The sequence below is a fragment of the Bombus bifarius genome, unplaced genomic scaffold (genome assembly GCF_011952205.1).
Source record: "Bombus bifarius isolate JDL3187 unplaced genomic scaffold, Bbif_JDL3187 scf7180000008194, whole genome shotgun sequence".
NCBI lineage: Eukaryota > Metazoa > Arthropoda > Insecta > Hymenoptera > Apidae > Bombus > Bombus bifarius.
In genome coordinates this window covers 1,055,399-1,081,708 of record NW_022884502.1, presented here as the reverse complement: position 1 = coordinate 1,081,708, position 26,310 = coordinate 1,055,399, and the positions used below count along the sequence as shown (strand labels likewise).

The 26,310-nt window shown below is 41.9% G+C and overlaps 1 protein-coding gene across 1 annotated transcript in view; it reads right to left on the bottom strand.

Annotated features, from left to right (window-relative positions):
* The window catches only part of LOC117209915, a 70,009-nt gene that overhangs the window by 6,821 nt on the left and 36,878 nt on the right, over nucleotides 1-26,310 (bottom strand). Inside the window, exons 2-12 of the mRNA XM_033452378.1 lie at nucleotides 21,849-21,940; nucleotides 9,791-9,946; nucleotides 6,138-6,327; nucleotides 4,775-4,842; nucleotides 3,960-4,124; nucleotides 3,667-3,836; nucleotides 3,352-3,543; nucleotides 2,051-2,647; nucleotides 1,566-1,767; nucleotides 924-1,128; nucleotides 696-825 (exon numbers count right to left, since the gene is read on the bottom strand). Coding sequence (XP_033308269.1) covers nucleotides 696-825; nucleotides 924-1,128; nucleotides 1,566-1,767; nucleotides 2,051-2,647; nucleotides 3,352-3,543; nucleotides 3,667-3,836; nucleotides 3,960-4,124; nucleotides 4,775-4,842; nucleotides 6,138-6,327; nucleotides 9,791-9,946; nucleotides 21,849-21,940 — 2,167 coding nt within the window. The remainder of the gene's footprint in view (nucleotides 1-695; nucleotides 826-923; nucleotides 1,129-1,565; nucleotides 1,768-2,050; nucleotides 2,648-3,351; nucleotides 3,544-3,666; nucleotides 3,837-3,959; nucleotides 4,125-4,774; nucleotides 4,843-6,137; nucleotides 6,328-9,790; nucleotides 9,947-21,848; nucleotides 21,941-26,310) is intronic.

Below are 26,310 nucleotides of genomic sequence, written 5' to 3'. Positions count from 1 at the left end.
GTGTCCGCAAGATATAGGAAAAAGATCAAATCTTTGGCTTTAAACTTTGTGCTGGGGCCGGTGGGGGTGGCGGTTTTTTGTTATAGAAGGGTGCAGGTGCCTTCGAATATGGTTTCCCATCGGGCAGCAACGGTTCACCTGTCTTTGGCGTAACGCCAACACTACCGCTCGAGCTTTCGTTTAAATGCTCGAACTTTACTTCCGTTTTAAGCGTCAGCCCTTTGATATTCTTCGTGGGCTTTTTCTGCATTTGCTGAATACGTTCCGCTATTTTCGTGCCTAATTCCGTCCTAATGGAATTTTTCCTTGCCTGACCTTCTACAGACGAAGGCTGAGCAGATTGATCGGATTCAGAGACGTCAGGTTTCTTATTACTCACACTCTGATCCATATTGCTAAGCAACATCGACTTTCTCTTCGCGATGCTGTTGCTGCAGTTAATAGCGTCTGGGTTAGTAGTTGATATCAGATCGGTTTTAGTTATCTGAAGCTTCTCTTTCGGCGGCAGATTGTCGCTGATCGTAAATATTCTATCCGAGTTACGAGAATTCTCTTGTCGAGGCGAAAAGAAAATGACCACCCTTTCGTAAAAGTTTTTACCGAGCCTGTGACTCGAATTCGCCCTGCGAGCACCGCGCGACGAAAAGGCATGCGGTTTGCATTTCTCTGTAACACGGTCGAGACTAGATACGTACGTTGACATCATGCTCTTCTTCCAGTGCTGGCCAGGATTTCTCACGTACCAAATACCGAACGAGGACAGAGCGACCATCGGTACGATCCCCAAAAAGATAATGTACAGGGCCATTATGAAGTCGTTTCTCGCTGTAACAAATACACGATACGAAACAAATTAGTTTTCATGGGTGGTAAGGTCGATGATATCGTGCTCGGTTGCGATAAATTGAATAAAATTGATTCACCGTTCGGATCCTCCGCCGGACCGCTGTCCTCGGAGCCGCCCACGCCAGGTTGAGTGCAATCAGGTGGCCGGAAGCCACGATTGCAATGACAATGGCCGAGACTGTTGCACACTCCGTTGCCTCCGCAATTATTAGGACATGCTTTCCCTCCGGATACGGAAGCACGCAAATCGGCTACCGGCATACATTTCTGATTCACGCACATCTAAATCGAAATCACGAAATTTCAGCGTTACAATTCACGTTGGAAAATATTTTGTAGTAGAGTCTTCGGTAGTCGAACTTTCACTACGCTTCGATATTCCGATCTTCTGCTATTCACACTTTCTTTTATCTGGATTGAATGACTGCTAGTAACAGACAGCATTTTGCAATGCTCTTGTAATTACAAGTATTGTTATTACATGTATGAGACGTGTTCTTGTATATGAGAAATAGAGCGGAGAAATATAACAAGTCACATCTTTTGTCTTTTGTAGGAGACTAATTTTTGAATTCAATACATCTTCAGTTGGTTTCATATCACAAAAATTGTTCTTTGATTTAGGGCTCAAGTATATGTCTTTGCTGTCTATACATCCCTAAATATTTTGAAGGTATTCATTTTCATAATTGCTTGTCGTATTATAAGTTCTCTGTTACCTTTCCAGGTGCACATTTTGCGCCATCTGGAGAGAGACCAGGATCCACCTGATTCAATCCTAGGTCCACAATAGCCGAACGACAGGGTATGATCTTCCCTCCGGTGTTGATAAACGAATGGCTGAGAATCGCCACGGATTCCATACCGAATTCTAGTCTTTCGTTCAGGTGCTTACAATGTAGCATTCCACACAAAAGATTTCTAAAATAAAGGAGAAACCAAGTTACATTATTACCGATACGGTCTATACTCTCTTCCTTGCTTACAGACATTCTATAGAGATATCTTATTTATTTCGTTTCGAGACGCCAGAAAAGCATAGTCCCATTATGTTCTTTTTTCCCTTTTCCGTACCACTTGTGTTTTAAAAGAGAACGGACCTCGCTTTTCTTCCATCTCCAAACGAAATAAATAAGACATTTTAACGAAGAACGTAACATAATTGTACGAAAAACCGGAGGAAAGAAAAATCAACTTGTCTTACTCGTCGGTACACTTGACGTAGCTAGACTCGATTCGATTGTAGCCACAATTGCCATGCTTCGTGCCTTTATTGTTCATGTCATAGCACTGTGCGTCGGAAGAGGTTCCAGTAGGTCCCCATAGCAGCTTACATTGGTCATTATGAGTTCTGCAAGAGCCCTGGTAGCAGAACGCTTTTCCCATGCTGCATGGTTCACCGTCCATCTTAAACACGTCCACGGGACAATATTCGCTCTGGCCAGTGCAATATTCCGGCAAATCGCATTCGTGCTCGGCGCTTCTGCATTCGGTGCCCGCTGATTTCGGTCTGCAAGTTTTTAAATCGCAACATTCGCCGGTGGCGCAGCTCGCATTACTATGCAACATGCAGGTGGTCACGTTGCAACAGGGATTGTCGCAGTTCTCTTTCAGGCCACAGTCGCACTGTTCCCCGGGTTCCACGAACCCGTTACCACAAATCGGGCTATCGAACAGCTTCTGCGGTTTGTTCCTCAAACAATAATCCATTCCGTGCTCGAACGCCAGAGCCAGATGCTCCAGAGAACAAGTGGACCAGTGCGTTGGTCCCGACGAGCCGCTCGACGATGCCATGATGCATCTGTAATCAGATGCAATCGAGCGTGTTTAGACCCCGATGTTACTCTAGCGAAAATGACGGTAATCGTAATGACGCCATCCTGCGAATGCAGATCGATGGCCTTGTTTCACAGAGGACCGACGAAAGACCGTGGGATCACGGGATTCGAACGCCAACTATACCATACTCATTGCCTGATTGACTCGTTTCTTTTTATTTAAATTTTTCTATCGCTGTTAGTATCCATTGGCGTGGTTGCCACGTTACTCGCTCTAACGTATAGTTCGCGGAATAAAAGAAAATTGGCCACGTTTCAACATACGAGCTATTGGTGAACCGCGTAAATTGAAGAGTACAGAGAGCGATGTTACGAACGGTGTCGCGAACACTTGAAAATTTACTTTGCAATTTGCTATTATTTATGTCGTCTTAAGAGCAGGTCGTTTGTTTCTCGAAAACGAAAGAGAATTTCATTCTGATCGTGTATTCGTTCGATGAAACTAAAGAGATAAAAAGCGAAGTTGCGGCTTCTGAATTCAAAGAACAAGGAGAATACAACTCTTCTTGCGGGGCAGTAACAGGCTGTCGATGTTTATGTTTCGTAGGAAATTTAAAGCTACAAGAATACGTGGAACGTAAGTCGACGATATGCAAAAATATACAAAATATACAAAGTAGATTTGTAAACAAAACCAAGCGGTAAATAACGATCGACGTGAACTCACTTTTCTTCGGGACACTCGCAATCAGCCGAGTCGTGTTCCATACCGAAATTGTGACCCATTTCATGAGCGACGGTAGCTGCTACTAATCCCACGACGTTCGAGTGATCCATCGAGACACCACCGGAGAATTCGTACGTACATATTGGTCCCTTAAGCGCTTTTCCAACCACGCCTCCCTCGAAAGTGATTCGTCTAAAAATATATTTTATATTTTTACAAATATATGATACGCATGCACAGCTTGTGTCTTGTTCTATATTTTTGACAGCAGCTTTCGAAGCACATCGTTAGAAAATATTTTCGTTTCTGGCTTACGTCAACAGCTGGGCGTTATCGTTCGGCATGTCCTGCACCAGCTTCTCCCTTCTGTACCGAAGGAAATTCGAGAGGGTGGTGTCCCCGTTTGGAGACAGCGTTATTTCATCCGCGTCGGACCAAACTTGCACCCCGACTAACGCGATGAATATGTTCAGTGGCATGTACAACTGAAACACGATGGATTCTCGTTTTATAATCGACAGATTATTTTAGCGAAAATCTATACTATCGCCTGACAATGTTCATCTATTCGTCGAAGAAATTCAAATATTAAAAAAGGCTGTACTAACTGCATTGATAATGTTCGCGATATCCTTGCAATGTTGATAAACTTTGTCCACGTTCTCGTCGAGAGCGATGTATTCCTTTTTATCGATTACGAGGACCAACTCTACGTATCGGGAATGCCTGTTAGCGTTGTAGGGTCCTCGAATCGCTTCAGCCGCTCTCTTGTGCTGGAAGGAAAAAATTCAATTCGAGATATTAAACGAGAGTACAACGATTCAGCCGATCTTGCAGCTGCAATCCTTCGAATCTTTTATCCTCCAATCGAGCTTTCATTCGCTTCAATCGAGAGAAGGATTTTCAATGTTTTAAGGAAAGAGAAATACGATTTGGTAAGAAACGAAAAAGACTCGTTCGCGACGATGGTACAAAGAAGTAATTTTCCAGTGAAAATGACCAATTACCCAGCAAGTTACATCGATCGAGCGTCTAACAGTTAAACCACGCTGTCCTAAGTATTGGAACATCGTTGGTTACATCTATCGGCAAACTTTAACAAGTTATATTTTATTTACTATTTTACACGTTACAAGCTATGATGATGGATGTACGATAAAATAAATAGAAAATAAAAACAGCGAAAACCGTTCATATCGGTAAGTGTCCTAACGTGTTATGATCGCCGATAAAGCTACTTGTACACTTGAGAAAAAAGCACAAAGAAAAGAAAGAAAGAAAAACAACGGAGAAGAAGAAGAAGAATCAATTCGACACGAGTATGCGAATATCGAGAGTATTCGCGAATGTTTCGCAGTTCTAAAAAAAAACCAAAGTAATGCTATGATTAGAAGAACAGAACTTAGAACAACATATCTCTTACCCTCGTGGCTCTGTTGACGATCCCGCGGTGTTCATAGCCGAGAACATGGTGCGGCGTTCCTTCGTAACCTGTACCGAACAAAAAACTAAGATCATCGTCTCGGTCGGATTCTCGGTAAAGTTAAGGACAAAGAGAGGAGGGAGCCGGCAGAATCTTGCTCCTACATTCGTTAAGACAGTTAAGGAGAGACCAGTCTTAGCGAGACAGGTCCTCCAGGCCAGGAAAGGAGCGCGTGCGCTGCAACGAACCAGGCTGACGTAGGTCTAGATCGAACCGGTCTCATCATCCATGAGACTTCCTATCGAGAGCTAGGAAGGACAAGCATCGAAGGATACGAGGATATGGTATGGAGGAAGTTTAAGATATCCGTGTTACGAATTCGCGAAATTCTCGCAAGATTCATTGTCGTTGATCAGCGACGAGCGGAAATATATCGTGAACAGGCTTAAACCAGGGGACTTGGAAAGTGTCGTAATATCGACGTTTCGGATTTTAAAACGGTTGGGAAGAACCTTTTTACTCCGAACGAGTGTTACGTAGAACCGAAATGTCCAACATGTTGTCTGTTCGGTGACGTATGTGTACGTATACGTACACTACCGTGCATAAGTATTTGTACACTTGGTGGAACTCGATCAAAGCGTTCACGTTTCTCTTACATCTTCGACGTTACGATAGAAGAATGTTTTTCTATTGTCAAGTTTCTGTTTCTTGCCCAAACTAGGATCAAACGTTCAGCTGAATTGAAACTGAGACAGGGGACGTACCTGCGTCGATAGAATATTCCATAGTTATCTCTGATAAATAGCTGAAATTGATTTATGAAATTTATTATTAATTTAGAAAAACCTTTATAAACTTTTGGAGCGTGATTGGAAATACACGTTCCAAACATTCTACGATCTTTTAACACTGGATAGACGCTTCGAGTCGTTTAACTTTAAGGCGTTTCCGTACGAGCGACTTTCATCCACCTTCGATTATAGCTTCTTTGTTTAAAGTAATTAACGTCAACTACTGTTTTTGGCATTATTGACCAACTACGTATCGTTGCCTGAGGTAAGACCAGAGGCGATGGTTAGACTATAGACAGCTTTATTCGAAGTGAGCTTTAAACATTTGCTATTATTTGAGAACGTGCAAATACTTATACACGTGCGGTAGCATATGTATGTGTGTGTGTGTGTGTGCGTTTATATACGTACATGCATCCCTAATAGTTTGCCAGGTTTGTCCTCTTTTCTCTAGAAGTGTCTTAGTACTTGCGGACGGGAATGTACATAATGGGCATGGATTTCATCATTCGCCTACCATCCATCATTTTCGTCTACCATTAAAATTGCATTAAGATCGCGATAATTACCACAAGTATGATTGGCAACCAGATCGCTGTGCTTGTAGACGTAATGCTGCGAGTCCAAGGATTCTTGTTCCGGGTGGATGTGATGCAGGTTCTCGCCATCGAAAACGACACCACGCAGCCCTCTGCACGTAGACACCGCTACCCAAGAACCAGGAACGTCACGAACGCTACCTTGATAGTGGCATAGTTCCTGCGAATTTCAATGGAACGTCGATTTCGTTAGTGTTGGCCCTCGTCGATCGTCCGCGACTGTTCAAATTGTGCAATTGGCACGAACGGCCTAGAGTTAGCTGGCAACTTCCGGTTACCGTTTGCAAAGGATCGTCGCGATAAAAAGATCTGCGATGCAAATGCGAACGGATAAGAATTTCAGTCAAAGTTTTGTCAACGACGACGGGCAAGAGACTGGGACTGGAAAGGGGATGAAGAAAGGGATGGAAGTTGACGCGGGCGTTACGTTTTAGCGATGCAGGAAGTAAAGGCGAAAAGTTAGACCGCCGCCTAAGAAGGATTCTCATTCGTCGGTCCGGACGAATATCCCGGACGTGCAGTGTTCAGCCGTGCGTCCGACCGGTACAAATATAGTTGGCCCAGATTCCCATTGGACCAGCCATTTTTTCCTTTTCCTTTTGCATCTCCACTTTCCAAACAGGAATTCGCCGCGCGCGCGCGATTCCAAGAGCAAGCGTCATCGGCAAGAACATGCCTCTCGCGGAAAAGTGATTTATCGGGCGATTATCGTGAAATTATCGAGCTGTTACCGTGCAAAGGCATCCGGATGTTTGCCTATTTCCGACCAGTCGTATTTCGATTACAAAATAGCGCAGATAATGTAATTGCGATGATTTTACTTTTTATAATCGTCACAGCTACGAATAACAGCGTTAATTGGTTTTTGAAAATCCACATGGAATAATAAAACTGGCGTGCGCGACTGCCAGGCCAGTTTTATTTATTATTTTCTCACTCGATAAACTCTTTATTCTCGGATTTTTTCATTTTTTTCATTGTATCGTAAGTCGGATTAAGAAGCGTCCGCACGATCGGTGATATTTAAATGTACTTAATATACATCTGCTATGAATGTGGTACTGGATATAATAAATAGTCAAATATATCGTCGCTACGTTTTTTAAGAGACGATTTAGGTTCATGGTACGCTGCTGATTTCACAATACAAAGACCGCAGGTGCAGCTTCCAAATAGCAATTTATCCTTCGCTCGTACACATCGGAAATACACGTACGCTGGTCCTTTAATTTACGCGGCGCTTCATTCACGCCGGTCTTTTCTTTACGCGGCAGTTTTTACGCGCGATCTTAATTTACGCGGCTAGTCGCGTCAGTGCTGTATGCGATAAGGATAAAGGTACATTACGTTGCGCTATCTTTCCTTTCGCGCTGACGGACGTTATTTACACGATTTTCATTCGCGTAAAACGAATCCACGTGGAACGGATACTGCGCGTAAATTGAGAGGTGGGTGTACTATTGCTAAAAATCGATCAAAGCCTCTATAGATTCTTACGTAGAGTAGCGTAGGTTGACTCGCGTCTCCTCTCTCGAGGGAAAGCCTGGATTTCTGAAAAGCGAAATTTTATCCAGTACAAACGTAATTTCACCAAAGTTTCTTTTTGCAACGCGAGAGGGGGTGGAGAAGCGAGACAAGAACAAAGGGCTATAATTACCGATGTTTCGAGTGCGAAACCTCTGAAGAGCGTTCTAACTAGTTGAATTCGCAGAATTTCCCCCATTTAAACGACCGAAATTAGCTCGTCCGTTTGGCCGCGACTGCGAGGGCAAATAAAACCATAGAGTGCAAGAGAGAGAAAGAGAGAGACAGAGGCAACTGGACGTGCCAATTCATTTATTCAATTGCATAAAACGTGGAACGGACGAAAACACGGAGCGCAACGAACTCGACGATACGCGGCCGACCGATGTTTTATTCTCGTTCATTAACCGTAAATAACGTGGCACGGTAAAAAATTTATATCAATGTCGGGTGTTTGAATCGTTAAAAAATGTCGACAGCCATTTTTCTTCCTTTCCGCGCATCGTATATCGAGGAAAGGCCGTTATTTTCCTCGCGTGATTCACGAGGCGAACGCGATCCTAACGGAACTGGCAGAGTTACGGCTCTCTTCGAAATGAACGAATAGGAAACTTACCTCGAGAGAACGTTCCTTCCTTTTTACGATTTTTGGTAATGCGCTGTTTGCGCGCCAGAAACTGTCATAAAAGCAACCAGACGATTTTAATCGATCTTTCTAACGAAATATCCTATTTTAGGCAAACGCTTTTTACACTCAGGCAATGGCCACGGTGGATGTTCGTCGACGAGATCGATCGTATCAAAGGCCGACGGATGAACCGTAGATTTCTACGCATTCGTGCAAAATCCGAAGAAGCGAAAATGCATACGACACACGACAAAACTATATCGCATACCTACAGCAGAATATTCGTTGCGATTTCTAATAAGTAAAACGAATCTTTAACTTCTATCTCTTTTATTGCGTCCATAAAAATATAAATTTCCATAGAAATACGCGCTTCACCGATAAACAACGAAAAGGTTGATTTCATATGGAAACTTCGTAAAATATAGCATCGTCCACGAGCTGTCCCTAAACGAACGCGATTGTCAAGTAGACAGCTCCGTCGTGAAGATCGGTTAAATGTTTAATGTTTAAAGAAAGAACAAGCGTGAGCAACGTTCGGCTTCGCTTATGTTGTGCACGCTACTCGTCAACGTTATTTAAGAGTGATCGATACTCTCGAAACCGTGTCCGTCTACAGCAGGGCGTCCCGTATGGTTGGACAGTGAGTCAGCGTTATCGATTCCAACATTCTTTGCACCTGTATACTTGGCCAACGATCTCGTTTCCAGCAACGTTCCTTGAAATTCGGTTGTACATAGTTCGCCCTTGATTATCTCTTCGAATCCTCTCGAGCTGATTCAACGTATCGAAGAGCCGATTAATCGTGTCTGCTTTCCATTCGACAGAAACTACTTTTTGCGGATGAATGAATGTTCAATCTGTGATTCGCGAGCTCCAACGGGATACTTCTCGAGATTCTGCTTAGTTTTACCATGTCACGTATATCGCAAATCGTTTTCAGTTGTCCAAAAGTTATTACTTGTATATAGCAATTACTCGATTCGTCCGATTTATTTTATCCGATCTATGATATTTATTCGACTTATTATAATTATCATTATATAATATCCAAGGATACTATATATGTTCCCTGTGGTTCAGACGATTCACCTGGCTTAGATATTGTCGGGAGTATCTGCAGCCTGATAACATCAGCCGTGCAATTATCCTCGAGCACCGTGTTAACCGATTTCGAGATAAGAATTGGGAATGTTTAGCGAAATAATGGGAACGCGAAATATATGACACGGTAGTGTACACGAAGCAAATTGCAAAGATACAGATGCTGAAGTGGAAGGCAAAGAAAAGGAACACGAATCAACGCAGCAATTAGACGAACTCCATTGTTATATTTCACGCCTCTCGAGTTTAATGATAAAAACAAAGAATAAAAAAAGAGAAAAACTGGAAGACATTAAAAGTGTTCGATGGAGCTACGATGATCTGCAACTGTATAGAAAAACGTGAAACATAGGAGAACTACGCTTACCACTTTCGAGGGTGTGTGTACCACGTACGTGCCTCGATGCTGATGACGCTGCTGATATCCAACCGGTACTAGATCGGTGTTCAATCTCAGGTCTAGGACACGTTGCATACCGTCTAGTTCGAAAGCCACCGTCAGCACGTCAGCGTGTTCGATATCCTGGAAGCAAAGCGGCAAGGACGAGTTAGCGTAATGGCGGTGCGCATTTTCCTATCGCGAAACCGCGCGTTTCCGCGCGAACACGCGATAAAACTTCTTCGAATCGGTATTCGAACGCATTATAATCGCTTCAAAGTTCGACATTATGCACCTGTTGCGCGGCACGACGTCGAGAGCTACCGGGATCGAGATAAAAGAAGAAACACATCGCGATCGCGTGGAAATGGAATCCGCCGGAAAACCGAGCCAACGGGCCAATTAGCTTCGATCGCTGACCGACCGGTTTACCTAGCCGGAAAATACTTTCCCCCGTTAACGATCTCTAGATTCAACGATCCGACGATAAAAAGCTATTATTTCGACGTTGCACGCGCCACTTTGCTTTCTAAAAGCCAGATTTCCCCGGCCTATACAACAAAGAGCGCGATTTGCCACGTAACGCCACATCTTGCATAAATTACTCTTTCTTGCTATTAACATTTTCCGTTATTTATATTTGTAGGCAACGGAAACAGTTCGCGTAATTGATGCTGATTTAGGCAATTTTTTCAAACCGTGAAACTTCCGCTCGTGGCACGCGAGAATATAACATAGAGCTTCGTATATCCGATCTAACGAGCAGGCAAAAATACGCGGATAATGGGATTTTCGAGTAGTATTAGGTCGTCCGAAAAGTTTCTTTCGTTTTATAAGGAAACAGTGGATGCGCAACATTTTACGTTTTGTATTATTTTATCGAATTACGTATGATGCATTTTGTTTTATCAAAATAAAGATCACAACGTTCGACAGATTAGGTTTCGTGTTTGTATAAACCAATCAAAAAGTCTAAGATGCACCTTGGTATGTTAGCGACGAAACAATATATCGCGACCTTAAGATACCCACGGTTAAAGAAGAAATATGTAAATTCAGTAACAGATATAATACAAGAGTTAACAACCACGAAAACCCATTAGTTACCCAATTACTCGACACGACAGATCAGATCCGCAGACTGAAAAGACCAATACCCTTTAGATCCAAGCATTAGATTCAACTAGAATCAAACATACTATAAACTCTTATAATCCAAGTTACAGTACCACGCCAAAATAATTTATTTACAATTCTCAATGAGAATTGATTGTATAAAGTCTACGAAATGGAAAAGAAAAAACAATGTTTGTATAAAGATGCATCGTTGTAAAAGACGTGTCTGTGAAAGAAAGACACTTTTCGAACAATCTAATAAAAGGATCGCTCTTCTCGTATTGAATTTTGTTCATCGAAATAGAGATGACAGAAATTGTCAAGTTTCAATATCTAAATATCCTACGCTTTTAACGCAACGTAACTCCGCAATTGACCTTCGGCTGACTGAAAATTGATTTTTATTCGCGAGCGTCAAATGTCGGATCTCCGTTGCATGCTCGAACTTTCTTTTTTTTTCTTTTTTTTTTTTCTTTTTTGTGACCGATTCGCGGTTGAAGGTGGGGCGAAAAGTCGACCGGTTAAAAAAATTTATATTCTCTGCAGCGACGGGGCTGGAAGTCGACTGGACGGGGTTAGGCGCGTCGAGCTTTTTCCGGCGAGTGTTTACGCGCGCGTCGACTAGGCAAATGAATTTACGAATCTTGTTTGCACCGTGCCTCGCTCGAATCCCATCCCATGTTTAATTCATAGGAAATGCGTGACAGCTCACTTTTCCACGAACAGGAAATATCCTATCTTCGTATCGAAGACACGCGCATTATCATTGTTGACATGCTGATGGAACGGAAGTAGTGTTACGAAAATCAAAACGATTTAAAAAAGAGGTGGCAAGAAAAACGAGATAAATTACTTTTGTTTGTTTCGCTTGGTGATTGCGAAGGAATATTTAGATATGATATTTGATATAGCGCACGTGCTTCGGAAATAAGCAATGCCACGATTACGATGATCGATATCGCGGAAAATACAGTGAGGATACAACGAACGAACGTTTATATTCACATTTCAATATTTTCCAAGATATTACAACGAATACGAACAATTTTGATAAACAAAATGCGAATGCCACGACGAACGAAGATGCTGCGAGCGACGCGAAAAGGTCTTAAATTAGGAAGCTGAAACAGTGGGAAAGCATGCACCGTATACAATGTATATACGCATGGATGTAAGAATTCATTTTGTTCTATTAAAGTGGAATAGTAAATTTATGTTCGGGAATAAATTATCCGCAAATACAGGTGTTACATACTTCAATACGTGTTACATCGAACCGATCTTGAACACGATGTTGAATAAATCAGCTTGTTAGCAGACTTGATGGTATTGAAGAACGCGTTAAGGAAACGTGCTTTGAACCCGAATTTAAAAAACAAGACAACTCGGATAATCAAACTCGATGCTTGGGAAAGTCGAAAAATGAAAAAGTTCCGAAAATAATTTCTTACATTTTTCTCTCTATTTTAATCCTCGTTTTTGTGTGCTCTTTTTTGCAACATGGCGTGCAATGAAAACCCTTTCCCAGGTCAGGCTACGTTTCAGATATTCCGGGCACGGTCGGAGGATGCAGCCTGGATCGAAGATAGATGATCCACGGAATTCTACCGGCGTGGATTCTATCATCGTCGTTGGACAGTTAGCAATCCATACCTGGCCGATTGCCAATCTGGGAAACATTTCTCGATATTCCAATTGCTCTACCGCCATGACCCGTGCTCGTTACCTGTCGATATCGAGAAACTAATGTGCAAACGGGTCAGGCCTTTTCCACGATTCTCGCCGGCGCAGGTCGTTTTTAACCGGTCCATTAGCAAGTAAAACTAACAATGCTCGGATCGATTTTCTCGATATCTCTTTACGCGGCTATGCCTCATTCAGGTTGGCCGATTTGTTCGAATTCAAGCCGCTAGAGTTTGAATAACGTAACTTTAAAGTGGAATATGTAACGAAATCTGAAGAAGAAAAAGGCAGCGCGAGAGACGAAAATATTCGCACGGCTGGTTTATTGCGGAAATATCGGCTTGGCAACCAAGCGATCGCGGATTTTGTCGATACCACCTAACGACAAAATCCGCAATCACTTAGTTGCCAACTCGATAGAAAGACGAACATTTTCTATGTTCTTCGATGTACTCGAATATACGTGACTGACCTATACACAGGCACTTACGGAAGTTAACGCATGTGCGTGTGTATAAACCAAATACGATCTGCAGACATCGCGTAGCGTCAAAACAATGTCAAAGGAATTTTGAACAAGCGGAAAGTAGGAAGCTAAAAAATCGTCAAGAGTAAGTGTGATATTCTAGTACTTAAAATACTTAAAGCTTGGAAAAGAAAGGAGCTCGATTTGTCGAAACCATCGGAGCGTGTTCCCTTGGTAGCACATATTATTACATATTATTGGGGTAGAGAAAGGTGTTCCTGTGAGAAAGTGGAAGATCGTGAAAATATTTGGCACGATATTTCATACAGCAAAAATTTTGAAAGAAAGAAACGAAACAGCTCTTTGGAAATTACCAAGGGGAACCCTCTTGGTAACTTGTATTATTGGAGCAGGAAAAAGGAGTCCCTAGGGAGAAATCGCAAAGGCTGGTTAAAGAGAGAGATTTCGTGGAGATTCTCGTAAAATTGATCCTCGCGTCTCGTCCACCGCGCCCACCCAACTATTGTCATGGAACTGTGTTTCCACGAAATGTCCTCCATAACGCTGTCCTTGATTGCGTTCTCGTTTTGCAGGAAACGAGCCGGGAACACGGAAGGTCTCGTGACCGATCCTTTTGCCAAAGTATTTTTGCCACGAGGAGCGCCGTTCCGTCCCATTGTTTCCAGCGTTTCCACCTCAAAGGACGTGGTTGCACGAGATTCTTCTTTCAACTATCCGGCGTTCAACTGCCAAACCAACAAGTTGACTTTCGCGCAAATTCTATCTATCGATGCGTAAATTCTTCTTAATTTCCTGTTACGTAATTTCTGTATAACCTTCTTTAATCGTTGCCTGTGTAACGTTTTTCAAACAGAGTATAACGATGGTAACTGCGATAGTGCACAGTGTAATTTGCAGAGTCAGCGTGTGGTCATTGAAACACGTTAATGACTCGCTGTGTGATTTTAATCGCGCGATGTCTCGTTTCTTCGATTACCGTGGTGCAAGCGTTAACCAATAGTCTTTATCTGTTTATCGATCGTCTGGAACTAAGCTCGAGGAAAAATATCTCGTTACTTTATCGTGCGACTTGCTTTATCGACAGTGAACCTTTAGAAGGCAAAGACTTCCATCGATTCCGTTTCATGCACGTATTTTACGTTTATTACATTATGAAGCTATATTTGCACCGCAAGTATTCCAACAGTTTCGTAACTATTATTTAGAAATTCACGAAGAGCCCAGCCTAATTGAAAACTAAGGCTGAACGTAATCTAGAAACGCGTGAAACGTCGAACTGTACGCCTTAATCGTAATGCAATAATTTAACACTTTGACTGCCACTACTTATTCGACAAAGATTGCGACACGAAATGCAGAAGAAAGAAGGGCAAACGTATATGGCACGAAAATTTTTCAGAGAGTGGTATAAAAAAAATGTTAAACAGGTAGGATCAAAAACTGCAAAGAATCGGACCAAAAAGGTGACCACCTATCGTGCAGATCGTATCGACGAGCCACATTTATGTTTAAAGTGTTTTAACACAGTGCACCGTTAGATACAAGACTTGTTCTCATTTTTCTTTTTATCGATGTTCTAATAAAAATATTTAATCGTTCAATGGGGCACTTTTTATTTCAAAGTATCTTCTATTTATCGGTTACGTTCAAAATGCCCTAACCGTCAATTTTCATACAATTTTTATAATTCCAAAAAGTTCAAGCGCTCGGGTCACCTATGACCACCGTTGCGTCACAGGAGAAACCGTGGCCGGTCATATATGACCATGATGATTTATACTTAAAATCGAGGCTTTGTCGTTTAACAAGCTAGTTTAAACAAACAGAAAAACGAAGAAGAACGTTAGTCTCGAAAATCGTCAACGAATGACGATAAATTGTAATCAGATTACTTTCCAACATTTTCACGACGATTGGACGTCGTTGCTTGCGATTCTTCGAATTTCAATCGCGTTTATATCAGTACGTTACTTTTTCCTCGGTTTCTTCGTGAACCTTTCAATTCTTCTCTCAGGCCTAGCCTAAACAAGCGAACTGAGATATTCGCAGAACCCAGATACAAAACCCGGGAATCCGAAATATACGATTTTTCATTGTACCACTGAAAAATGTGGATATTAACGCGCGTTATTCGATACCGCGATGGCAGGAAGCACGCCATAACGAAAGCGGATTTATCGCGTTAATTTTGAAATAAACACCTGGTGGCGAGAGGAATTGCAATTAGCGTGGGCAATCCCGAATGCGGTTACCGTAGTGGTTAAACGCGAGAGAAGAATTAGAGAGGAGGGTTAACGTTAGGATTAACGAAAATAATTCGAAGGTGAATCGTGGCTGGCGCTTGCTAATTGTTACGGCGATAAGCCACGCGAAAGACGCGTTAATTATTCGAACTGACGGGTTTCTTGGAAATTCGGTTGGTTAACGAGCTCGTAGCGAGCGTGCACAATGTACGTAACGTACAGAGAGGCTCTTTGTAGGTGCTGTATAGGATGAAAGGCATCTTTTAATCTCGCCTCGGCGACTAGGTCGACGGTTAGAAGAACATAGAGGATGAAGGAACTGGCGTTTCCGTGTCCTAGAGGCCCCTGAGACCGGGGCAAAGGGACCGCTCTACGCTTCCGCTAATGATTAACGTAATCCACAAAGAAATTTCCATTGTGCTCTAGCAAACGTTCTCGGTTTTTCAGTCGGCCACTTTCCACACTTTTCTTTATCGCAGTTGCAAGCTACCCGATAGTTCGCCGGTTCCGCTGCAGGCGAACCTGTTCCTCTGGTTGTTACATGGTGGCAGATAATTATCGCGCGAAGAGGTTTTGCCAACGAGTTGTTTGCATTTACGATACAATGACTCGTAATCATCGATAACTATAAACCATGACCGTAGAGATAACTTCGAACCAGTTTATCGTTATTCGTTTAGGACGGATGAACATAGACACCCTTGTTCGTGAGTACCAAGGCCTGTGTGTGTAGTTTAGATAAACCCATAAAGAAAATACCCTGACGCGTGTGTAGTGGATTAAGCTGGAGATTCACCGAGACTAAGCTAATCCAAGCTGCGCCACGGTAAATCGTAAAAGTTCTTGACACACAGACCCTTTCTATCTGTTTGAAAAGTCGCGCCGTCGATTTTACGATATACAGCTGATTGGGAGCGGTGTTCTTTCGTTCGTGATAGCAGGCGAGAAAAGGATGTTCAGAAGGAGGCGGCAGACCTCCCCGAGGACCTGGTGCTGCACGATGCGCCTAAGGTCTACGAAAAATTGTTCACGAGGCAATCTCGCGCTAGGCCAAGCTAAATGGACCTTCGAGGCACTTGAACTTGGCTTCGGTGAAAACGCTTGCATATATTTGTAAAGAATCAATTTTTCAAGCGATTGGACTAGTTTAGCTTGCCAACGAAAATGGTTTCGTATAAATGCATCGAAGCAAATGCCCTTGGATTGCCTTAGCTTGCCAATGGGTCTTTAACTTTACGAAAGTATTCGATACGTATGTATTGTGCGCGCTATTCGAAAAATTGAAAGGATTTTCCAGATAATCTAGATCGATGATCGCGATTCGTACGAGATCAGCACGGCGAATTTCCCCTATCGATGCACTTTTTAGTCGAAGAGTTCAGCTGCTTTCAGTGTACACGCTACGGCACAGCAACTACTCTATTTTCCTTTGCGGTTGCAAACTCACGAACCGCATAAAGGGAATCTAAGTATATACACGATCTCCCTTTACCTCTGTTTGCCTCTCTCTTTCGCCTTTCTTCTTGGCATGTTGCATCGCCGATGAGATCATCGAAGCTCGATAAACCAACAGAATTCACCGACAGTTAACCGAAGAGCGTCCTCCATTCTACGGCTATGAATACGTTTTTGTATATTACGTTCGACCGGAAATTTCCTTCGATCGCCTACTATCTTTGCGTTGCTTTTTATCCTAGCAATACTTTGTATTTAGCAACAGTAAACGCAGCGCGACAATCAACTTATCGGATTACGGCGATAAGAGAAATTAAATAATAAAAAATGCTTCAAACTCTATTCGATCGAATTAAAAATTCGGTCGATCCATGCGCACAGTTAAAACGATAAAGAGTGCGAAAACAGTCGAAGAGTTTATCGAAGAATTTTCTATCGAAGAGCAATTTTCGCTGCAATTTGCAACGACCACGTAGTTGGCGACGATAATCCCCCAATACATCTGCCTCTCTTTGTTAAAGCAACAGATATAAATCTTTTATAGGAATACGTATTGATGCCTCGATAGTCTTATAAAATTAGCAAAATACGGGCAATAAATTTGGAAAATAAAGATATAGTCGTCCTATGGGTTTTCTACTTTTTCGGCGTCAAATACACGAAACGAGTGTGATCTTCAACTTCTGACAGAAAATATTAGGTCGTCCGAAAAGTTTCTCTCGTTTTAGAAGGAAATAACGACCGCACGACATTTTCCATTTTATATTATTTTATCGAATTACGTATGGCCCGTTTTGTTCCATCGAACTAAAGATCGCAACGTTCGACAGATTAGGATTCGTGTTTGTATAATGATGCGTTGTTGTAAAAGACGTGTCTGTGGAAGAAAGACACTTTTCGGACAGCCTAATAAACGTTACCACGAATATCAATAGCTTCATTATCGAAAGCATTAAAACGAAATTGCCACGGTGAAAGCGGAATAGAAATAGTCATCGGGTTTCTCTGTTACGCTGGGCCACATAATCAACAAGCCGTTGCGAATTAGTCTCGCGCATCCGATCGTTTTCTCCAGGGAACACATTGGAAAATCGAGATCGCGCGTAATCAGTGAATCGAATGATGCTGGCGCGAAGAGATCAGCTGCGAGTTGCGACGTATGGTAAGCGACCCTACGTAGCAGGAAATTAGATTCGTCGCGGCGGACAGACGCGCTGATAGCGTTCATTCTTCCCCGTGATAACGAGAAACGAGGTCAATTGCCTTACTTCGTTGACGCCGCGAGATCGCTGTTACTTTAGTATCTGTAGCATTAGGCAACGAAGCGATTCTTCTAATGCCTCGGCCACTATACGCGTTCTACGATTGTTTCCTTGTTCTCAATTTCTACGCGTTTCTTCGCTTCTTTCCCCCTCTTTTATACTTACTCTCTCTCTCCCTCTCTGATCGAATTAAAGCAAAACGACTTTCGGCTACTTTGATTCCGTTCGAGTAATCCTAACACCTCGCCTTCTCGACTGCCGTTTCAAACAACCACTCCCGTTACAAATGTACTCCCGTTACGGTTCGAAACTGTTTCAACGATTTTCCCATGGCAATTGTCTATATCGTATCGTGGATGAACAGGATATAGCGCGGCCGTAAAATCGGCATTAATCGTAATATTAAGAAGAACGGTCTACTCGTTGTATTGGAAACGAAATCGCGAGACGACCAACGAGCGTTCGGAATTTTAATTATTTTTCCTGCCGCAGCATCTTCGTATACTGTGCTAACAAAATTCTCGTATAATTCCAACGTTTCGTTTTCTGTCCTAGACGCCGATAACGCGTAACAAGAAACGTATGAGCTACTACGTTTAGCAAATTTTAACGCGCAAATAAAGATTTAACGAGCGAATAAATTCGTGTTTCGCGGATTCATAAACTCCATAGATAAAATCGATGCCTACTTTTACACGACTGTATCTTCTACTTTTTTTATCGGATCGTGGCATTTCGCGATCCTTTGAAACCGATTCATAGCGCACAAGGATTAAGCGGAACCGACTAAGAGTGTGCCATGTTTGAGCACCGGGCGATTTATTTATCTCGGCTGTCTATGCTAATGTTTTCAAACTGGTGGCAAACAGCAAGGCAACGTGCACGCGCATCCAAGTAGTTCTCTCTCTCCGGCCGAACATCGGACAAACTTTGCTTCTCGCTTCTATTGGCTGTGTTTACCTGCAGCCGCGCGTATCGTTTTGCTCGAAGAGAAGCACCGGAATCGCGTGTAACGTGGAATCGCTGTAACTCTCGAACTGTGCGGTGCACGTGGATGTTTCGATCAACCAGACACCCGACTCTGGCTTTCACTATCCATATACCCACACGGTTTATCTTTGTTCTCTCTCCTTCCAACCGTTTTGCAACTTGCGCGCGACGAGCTTTTTCCTACCGATTAAGCAGCTTTCGCGTAACAGGTCCGAAAGGTCAAATTTCGGTATCACGTAGTATTCGTTAAAATCAGCATCGGTGTTCGTGATCGAGCATTCAAATATCACTGGCAGGCAGTGGATTTTTAATTATTTATTGGAAATTCGACAGTGCAAAATTTTACGACGCCAAAGCATCGATAAAATATCCAAAGGACAGTGTTTTCTGTAATATAATATTTGATGGATAAAATAATTTTCTATCGAGGATTTACTATCGTGATTAAGTATATTCGTAAAAGTATAAATTTGCATAAAATTTGCATCGATCGTTGGTCGATCGTAGGTGTTTATGGAAATTCGTATTTTTGTAATTGTAATTTACAAAATGCAGATACAAAAATGTTTAATCCGTCGATACGTTATGAATTCTCAATTGTTAAATAAATTGTAAACTGTTGATCTTGTAAAGAGTTCGCTTCGAATATTTTATATACGAAGGATTTATATACGAAAAACGAGGAATTTTAACGCATTTTCAGTTTGACATATTTCCGTATGCTCCCGTGTGTGCTTTTCACCGCTGGTTATATCGCATTAATTTCCCCAGCTTTACGATAATCATAAGAAATTGAGTTGCACAGGGCATTTTTCATTTCACACGGTTTAACGTGCCATATATTATCTAAAATTACAAGTAAAAGCTGAGGATGATGCAGAATAAAACGAAGGATAAAATGTTTCATCTTCGCGCGATATCTATGAGAAAATACAAAGTTGCCACATTGTATTTATACCGAAGAATAAATTTTCCCTCTCTGAGAAATGTTCAAATTTCACGTTCCTTTCTCCCGTGTACCCTTCGCACTTTTGCCTGTCAAGTGGATTCTACGCGTTCTTTGTACCGTCAAACTTCTCCTAAATACGCAAATACCTGCACTCTGATAATTAGTAGCTGCAAGTATTTTTATGTCGTTCGATGGGGATTCGACGATACTTCGCTCGGTTTCAACCGCAGACTATCCTCGTCCATCTACCTCGCGTCGAAAATACTACGGAGCCGCTTCGTTTATTTTGTTTTCAACGCATCTCGCGTTAAGAGGATTCATCGGCTTAAAAATAGCTCGGCACAAAACACATCTCCGGAACAGCTTCGAAGCGAACACGATGCGCGAACGAAAACCGTGACGAAGTCCGTGATGGAGCTTACGACGCGATGGAAGCTCCAGGCTCGGCTTCGTCGCGGTCGAATATCCTCGCCCTGGTGTGTCATCGATGAAATTTCTGCCGCGACCTCTCGTCTCTGTGCGACAGGTAGGTCACAGTTAATGCTGCTATTCTGGATTACGTATTCGCAGTGCGGCGCGACATTTGCATCGAAATTGTTGCAGCGTCGACGCGGCGGCCCGTATCTAGCATTCCAAGTCGGCTGCGTAAATGCAGACATGTGGCCGAGACGGTCGCAGCGTTTGCTAATTACTCATCGATTTTTCTTCTTCCCCGCGCGTAAGATAATTCGCGAGAAATCTCGCCGCCATGGTAAGGTTCGATGCGGACGAGCCACTTTTTTCCTGCAACCAAGTGTCTCTAAATGGGAATATACAGTGGCTACAGAAGCTATCGACCCGCTCTTGTATTTTTCGTAGCATTTGTACCAATGCGATTAATCGGATTCGGTTAAATCTTTGTACGATTTAGCAGTGCTTCGTACGACTACAGAAATTTCTCGCCATGTAAATGAAACGTTGAATTTAAAACTCTTTATTGGAAAATTTATGGTATCGTTAAAATACTTTTTGTAGCTGCTGTATAGGTAGCGATGAAACAACGCTGGTTGTCAATACGTGGTAATAAGTGTGTAATGTGCGTAAAGCGTGTAATAGAAACGCAGATAAGGCGACTTCGCGATCGTGATAGAATCGAAAAGGAAGTGATATAAATACACGAGCGATTATCGCTCATAATTATTCGAACGATATACTGCGCTTTTACCGTAAGATCTAAATAGGGAACCGTTCTATTGTTAACAACAATCGAACGACGAACACTGTTTTAATTGTGTCGTTAGTTTAGAAATTGTACGTGGCTGGGATTTAAATTACTCGAACGATGTACATGGAAAGTGTAGTTATTAAAAAACGACAGTCCCTGCTTGTTATCTATACGTCAATGTTAACGTTTAAAACGTGGTCGTGCGAATACTCGCTCAGAGAAGTAATTATTCAAAGAAGCTCATCCTTTTCGAACGTACTGTAGACCGCGTTAAATTGATAACTAAGAACGATCTAAAATACCCAAAAATGAGTCTGCCTCTAGATTGAAATAATTTATGAGTCTTCTCTCAACGAAATCAAAACAACCACTGTTTTATCTTTTTCTAAAATGCTTAAAATTAATGAGACTATCTTCTAATCACAAGAGAGACAATATCTTCGAATGCGAATTTTATGTTCGATAATTTAATAAACGACAGCTGAATACGTCTGCAAAACTCATGCAACAACGCTGAATCGTGTCACGGTAGATTCCGAGTGTACAAAGGATTAAATATACTATATATTACATTATATTGTATTAGAAAATACGATAAACGTAGATATATCGCGTATATAAGAAGAGAGTGACGAAGCATCGAGAAATGCAACTTACGTTCTCTTTGGTCGAGGAGATGTGCCGCCTGGTCCTGCCGTGATAGACTCGCGGTCTAACCAGCGTGTGCCTGCTGAAATCTGGGGACGGTCCTGCAACAGAGTCGACCAGTGGAAATCGTTAGAGAAATATTCTCTTCCCTTTGTTGCGCATATTTTAACGAGCGGGCGGCGTTCGAAAGGAAATCGATCCCTCTGTGCGGTGAGCAGAGGATTATAGTTTGCTGGCAAGAGTCCCGCGGGAATGCCCTTGTTCCGAAATTTGCCCGCGGGAAACGCGTCCGACAAACAGCGGTCCGCGTTTCCCGTGCTTCGATGCTAATTACATCGAGAGACAGAGAGAACGAGAGGTCCTTGACATCTAGTCGAACAATGAGCAAGCTCGCTGCCTCTAGGGCCAACTCTAGTTCAATTTTCACAAACGCCACCAACTTTGCTTCCTGCCTCCGTTTTCCCAACTATCGACCGTTCCAACCTTGTCCATTCCTCCACTCGACAGAATTCATGGATACTTTTGTTCTACTTGGTGCAGCTGATGGACAAGTAGCTGTTAGAATCTTTAGTTGGAAGTTTTAACTTATAAAGAAATTGCTAAAATGTCTATCCTCTCGTGAAGGTTGAATCTATCGGGTAACCAAAAACGTTGTGTCGCTTTTTCCATGACAGAAGATGCGAATGTCCAGAGACATAAGCTACAAAATCTAGGAACTTGAGTCTATTCGCTGAAACTAATTGCTCTTAGCTTGCTGAACATTTCTTTTTCGTGGAGTTGGATAGTAATTACAGTGAGGGGCAGAAGAAAGTGTATAAAATAAGAAATATAAGAAAACACCGGAATTTCGCAAAATCATACTTAATAAGAGATAACGAATAAACGACTGTTATCGATATAGTAAACAATTTTTAGTACGAAATTTATCAATTTTAATCAATTTTTTCTAACTTTCCTTTATCCGTCACTGTATGCACCTAGATAATGGCTAGTACCTGTGTGAAATTAATAATTTTCTAGAAAATGGAGTCGATCGATTTGCTTTTTAAGGAGCTTCTATAGTTGAACATTTTTCATTGGCTCCGTAGTTACGAGATGTATCGTACCGTCTGTAATACGTACGTTTTACAGACCGACGATTTCAGTGAACGCACGCGAATCAACGTAATTTCGTTACGTTTCCATTGCAACCGGTTCTGTACTATACTTTCACGATTACCTTCTCCTTCCGTGCGCGCATCGCAATGGCCGATGAATTCCACGGTAGATTGCGAATTGATCGGAAAATGCATTTAATTCAGGCTAGTCTAATTGGGTCGACGCGACGCAAATTCAAAGCCATAATTACTTCCCGATTGTCTAACGGATTTAAAGCTATCCACCTGACTGTTACGGCATTCGATTTGTCGTTAATTTCCTGTTGACGTTTTAGCCGAAAATCAAAACCGGTTACGACGTTGCTGGCCGAATCGTGCGAATTCTGACAAGACTATAATCGCATCGAATGAATCATTGCGACGTTGACGCGCTACAGGCTCTCTTTTCCATGCAACCTCATTGTTATTGTGTCACGTCTTTTGGCGATTACGCTGCCGTTCATGTGCTATCGCGTACTCGTTCCGCGATCAAACGCTTGCTTCCTTTCGATAAGTTTTACTTTAATCCTTTAAAAACAGCTGTCACGTCGATGGACGACGAGACGAAAATTTCATGGCACGTGGCTGTCGTTATTGATCGATATCAGGATTCTAATTGAATTTAAGGGAAGACGAGAGTTATTTATGCATAGTCATACACAAAATATATAATAAGCGTTAAATATAGCCCCATAGAATACCGAAATTTATTAACGTAATAAATAATCGACTGTTCAAATACTTTGCGAATTTCTACGAAGCGAATGTTTGCAATGTCTCGCAGTTCTTATATATATTTTCAAGTTTGTTTCATACTTCAACGATATAATCGTGATAAAGGCGTGACATAAGAGTGTTAGTGAAATTTATATTATATTATAGCATACTATATTTTAATAGAAGCTATCTATAAGCAATTGAAAATTTTATAGCACGTGACGAAGCGTAGTTATTACAATACTCGCACGAGTTACAAGGCTCTCGGTCGGGATGATTTTCAGGCAGCATTACGTGCCATAATCCGCGTTATATGAATTCAATTACGGTCACAAGGTGCAGCCTCGGCACGAAATATTTGCGACAGACCAGTGCCACCAGAATTTAATATTCGTCACGAGCCGATGCGTTACACGAGCGTTCGCAAAATGATGCGGCCAATCCGCTGCCGAACGTCCACGTACGATATAATTATCGCTAATGCGAAAACGTTTATTACGCCATGTCTAACTGATTTGTGGAAATCTCGTTTTGCTCCATTATTAATCTCCTCTGCTGCGTGCACGTGCACGCTTTACGTTTGCAAAAAAAATATCCCGCACGATCGAACCAATTATCAGTGAAATTTTGAAAGTTACAAATTACCGATACTAATATCTCCTCTTGCACCGTAGAATCAATAGAATGGATAAAATTCCGCGAGTAAATTGTACGGATTAAATGTCAGCCGATGGTAATATTTCTCATATTTGACGCTTCTAGATAACGCGAGTCATAAATAATTATACGAGAAATTTCGTACGAACGTGAATAATATTATTAATTTTGTTATCGATTGAGTCAAGTTACAAGCCGTAGCTTGCACAATAATATATTGCTACAAATATTTATAAAGCGCACTAATAATATCGTGCTCGCGGAGGAAATTGCAACACTTTTCCTGCGATTTCGCGTATTTAAGGTTTTGCTTATTTTGGCAAGCGACCTATCAGTTACCTAACTCGCAGCTCGCAAAATTGTAAAAACTGTTTGCGCAAGTGAACTTTACGAACTACGATTTGTTGCGAGTTCGCTAACGTTATTAGTTGCCAACTAATAGCGCAAGACGCCTCTGGGACGCGATTAAACGAGCGTTAAGCGGAAAAACTAAAAAAAAAAGGAGGGGAGGAAAGTTGGAAGTTCTTTGAGCATCGTTTGCGTCAAGGGATAAAGTTGGTCGTTCGGTCTATCGAAGGGACCTTGTTCGCGCGTACATTTGGCCGATCTTTTTGCGAGCCGTCCTTTTTTCCTTTGGTCACCCTTGACGTCAATCTCGTTCCCATAAACAGCGCACATGTGCGCATGTTTATGACGGTTCCGTTCGCGGCATCGCCACGACTCTACGCGGTTTAAACGGCCAATCAAAATTCCACGATGACCCACATTTTTCTCCATCGATGATACTCCAGCTTCTACAGGACCTCGTTACATCGATTGCCTGCTTCGTCACCTTTACGTTTCAATCGGACACCAAAGATAATGGTTATTCGTTTAAAATTTCTACGGAAAAGATGAATCCAGGGCAGTGATCATTAAGAAGCGCGCAGACGATCGGTATTATCGCTAATATTTAAGGTCTTCGACGTTGTATTTACAACATATTGATCGTCTGCAGCGTCTCTTTGAGGGTTTCTGTTGAGAACCTCAAGTTCGATAACCTGAATATTATTGTCAATATTATCGTCGATAATAACGATCGTCGAAACGCGTCTGTAAGCAAATGTTCGAAAACGTGAAATTACTAGAAGATATCAACTTTTCATATTGCACCTAATTACGAATAACCATTACAGATGACTCGAATCTGTTTGGTTGTTGGTAATCATTATCTCGACGATGGAAATCGGTTTTAGTTACGAGCAATCATTATTGATGATGAGAACATTTTTCGCTTGCTGGTAACCAGTACAGGCGATGGAAATATCTTTTGATTAGTACTATTCTCGCTATCGACGACGATCTATCTTCTTGGTTATTGTCGATTATCGTCGAATATTTTGATCAATATTATTGATAGTTTCAATGTTACTAATAGCATTGTGAAATTGAAGATGATAGAAAATGATAAAAAAGAAGTTTATCGGCGTCGATAATGATCGCTAGTAAATCACACGATATTTTCACCACCTATAATGGTTATTGGTAACCAAACAAATCTTCCTCATCGATAACCACCAGCAGTCGAACAGATTTTAATCATATACAGGGTGGTTGGTAACTGGTGGTACAAGCGGAAAGGGGGTGATTCTACGCGAAAAAAGAAATCGAAAATTCAAAGTCGATCCTCTCGAAAACAAAGCCTCGAACGAAAAATTTTTATTCTATATTTTCGACTTCCTTTTTCGCGTAGAATCACCCCCTTTCCGCTTGTACCACAATTTACCAACCACCCTGTATAACGATTATCGGCAATGAAAATCACTTAAGTTGATCAACGAATTCGTACTCTACAACATTTTAAATTTGTGTTATAACAAAGTAATGGTTCATGGTTTTAATCGACCTGCGTTCACGGTGGCGTGGAAGGCTCGTCGTTCGGTAATCCGAAAATATTTAATCTCGGTAAACCGTACTTGGAA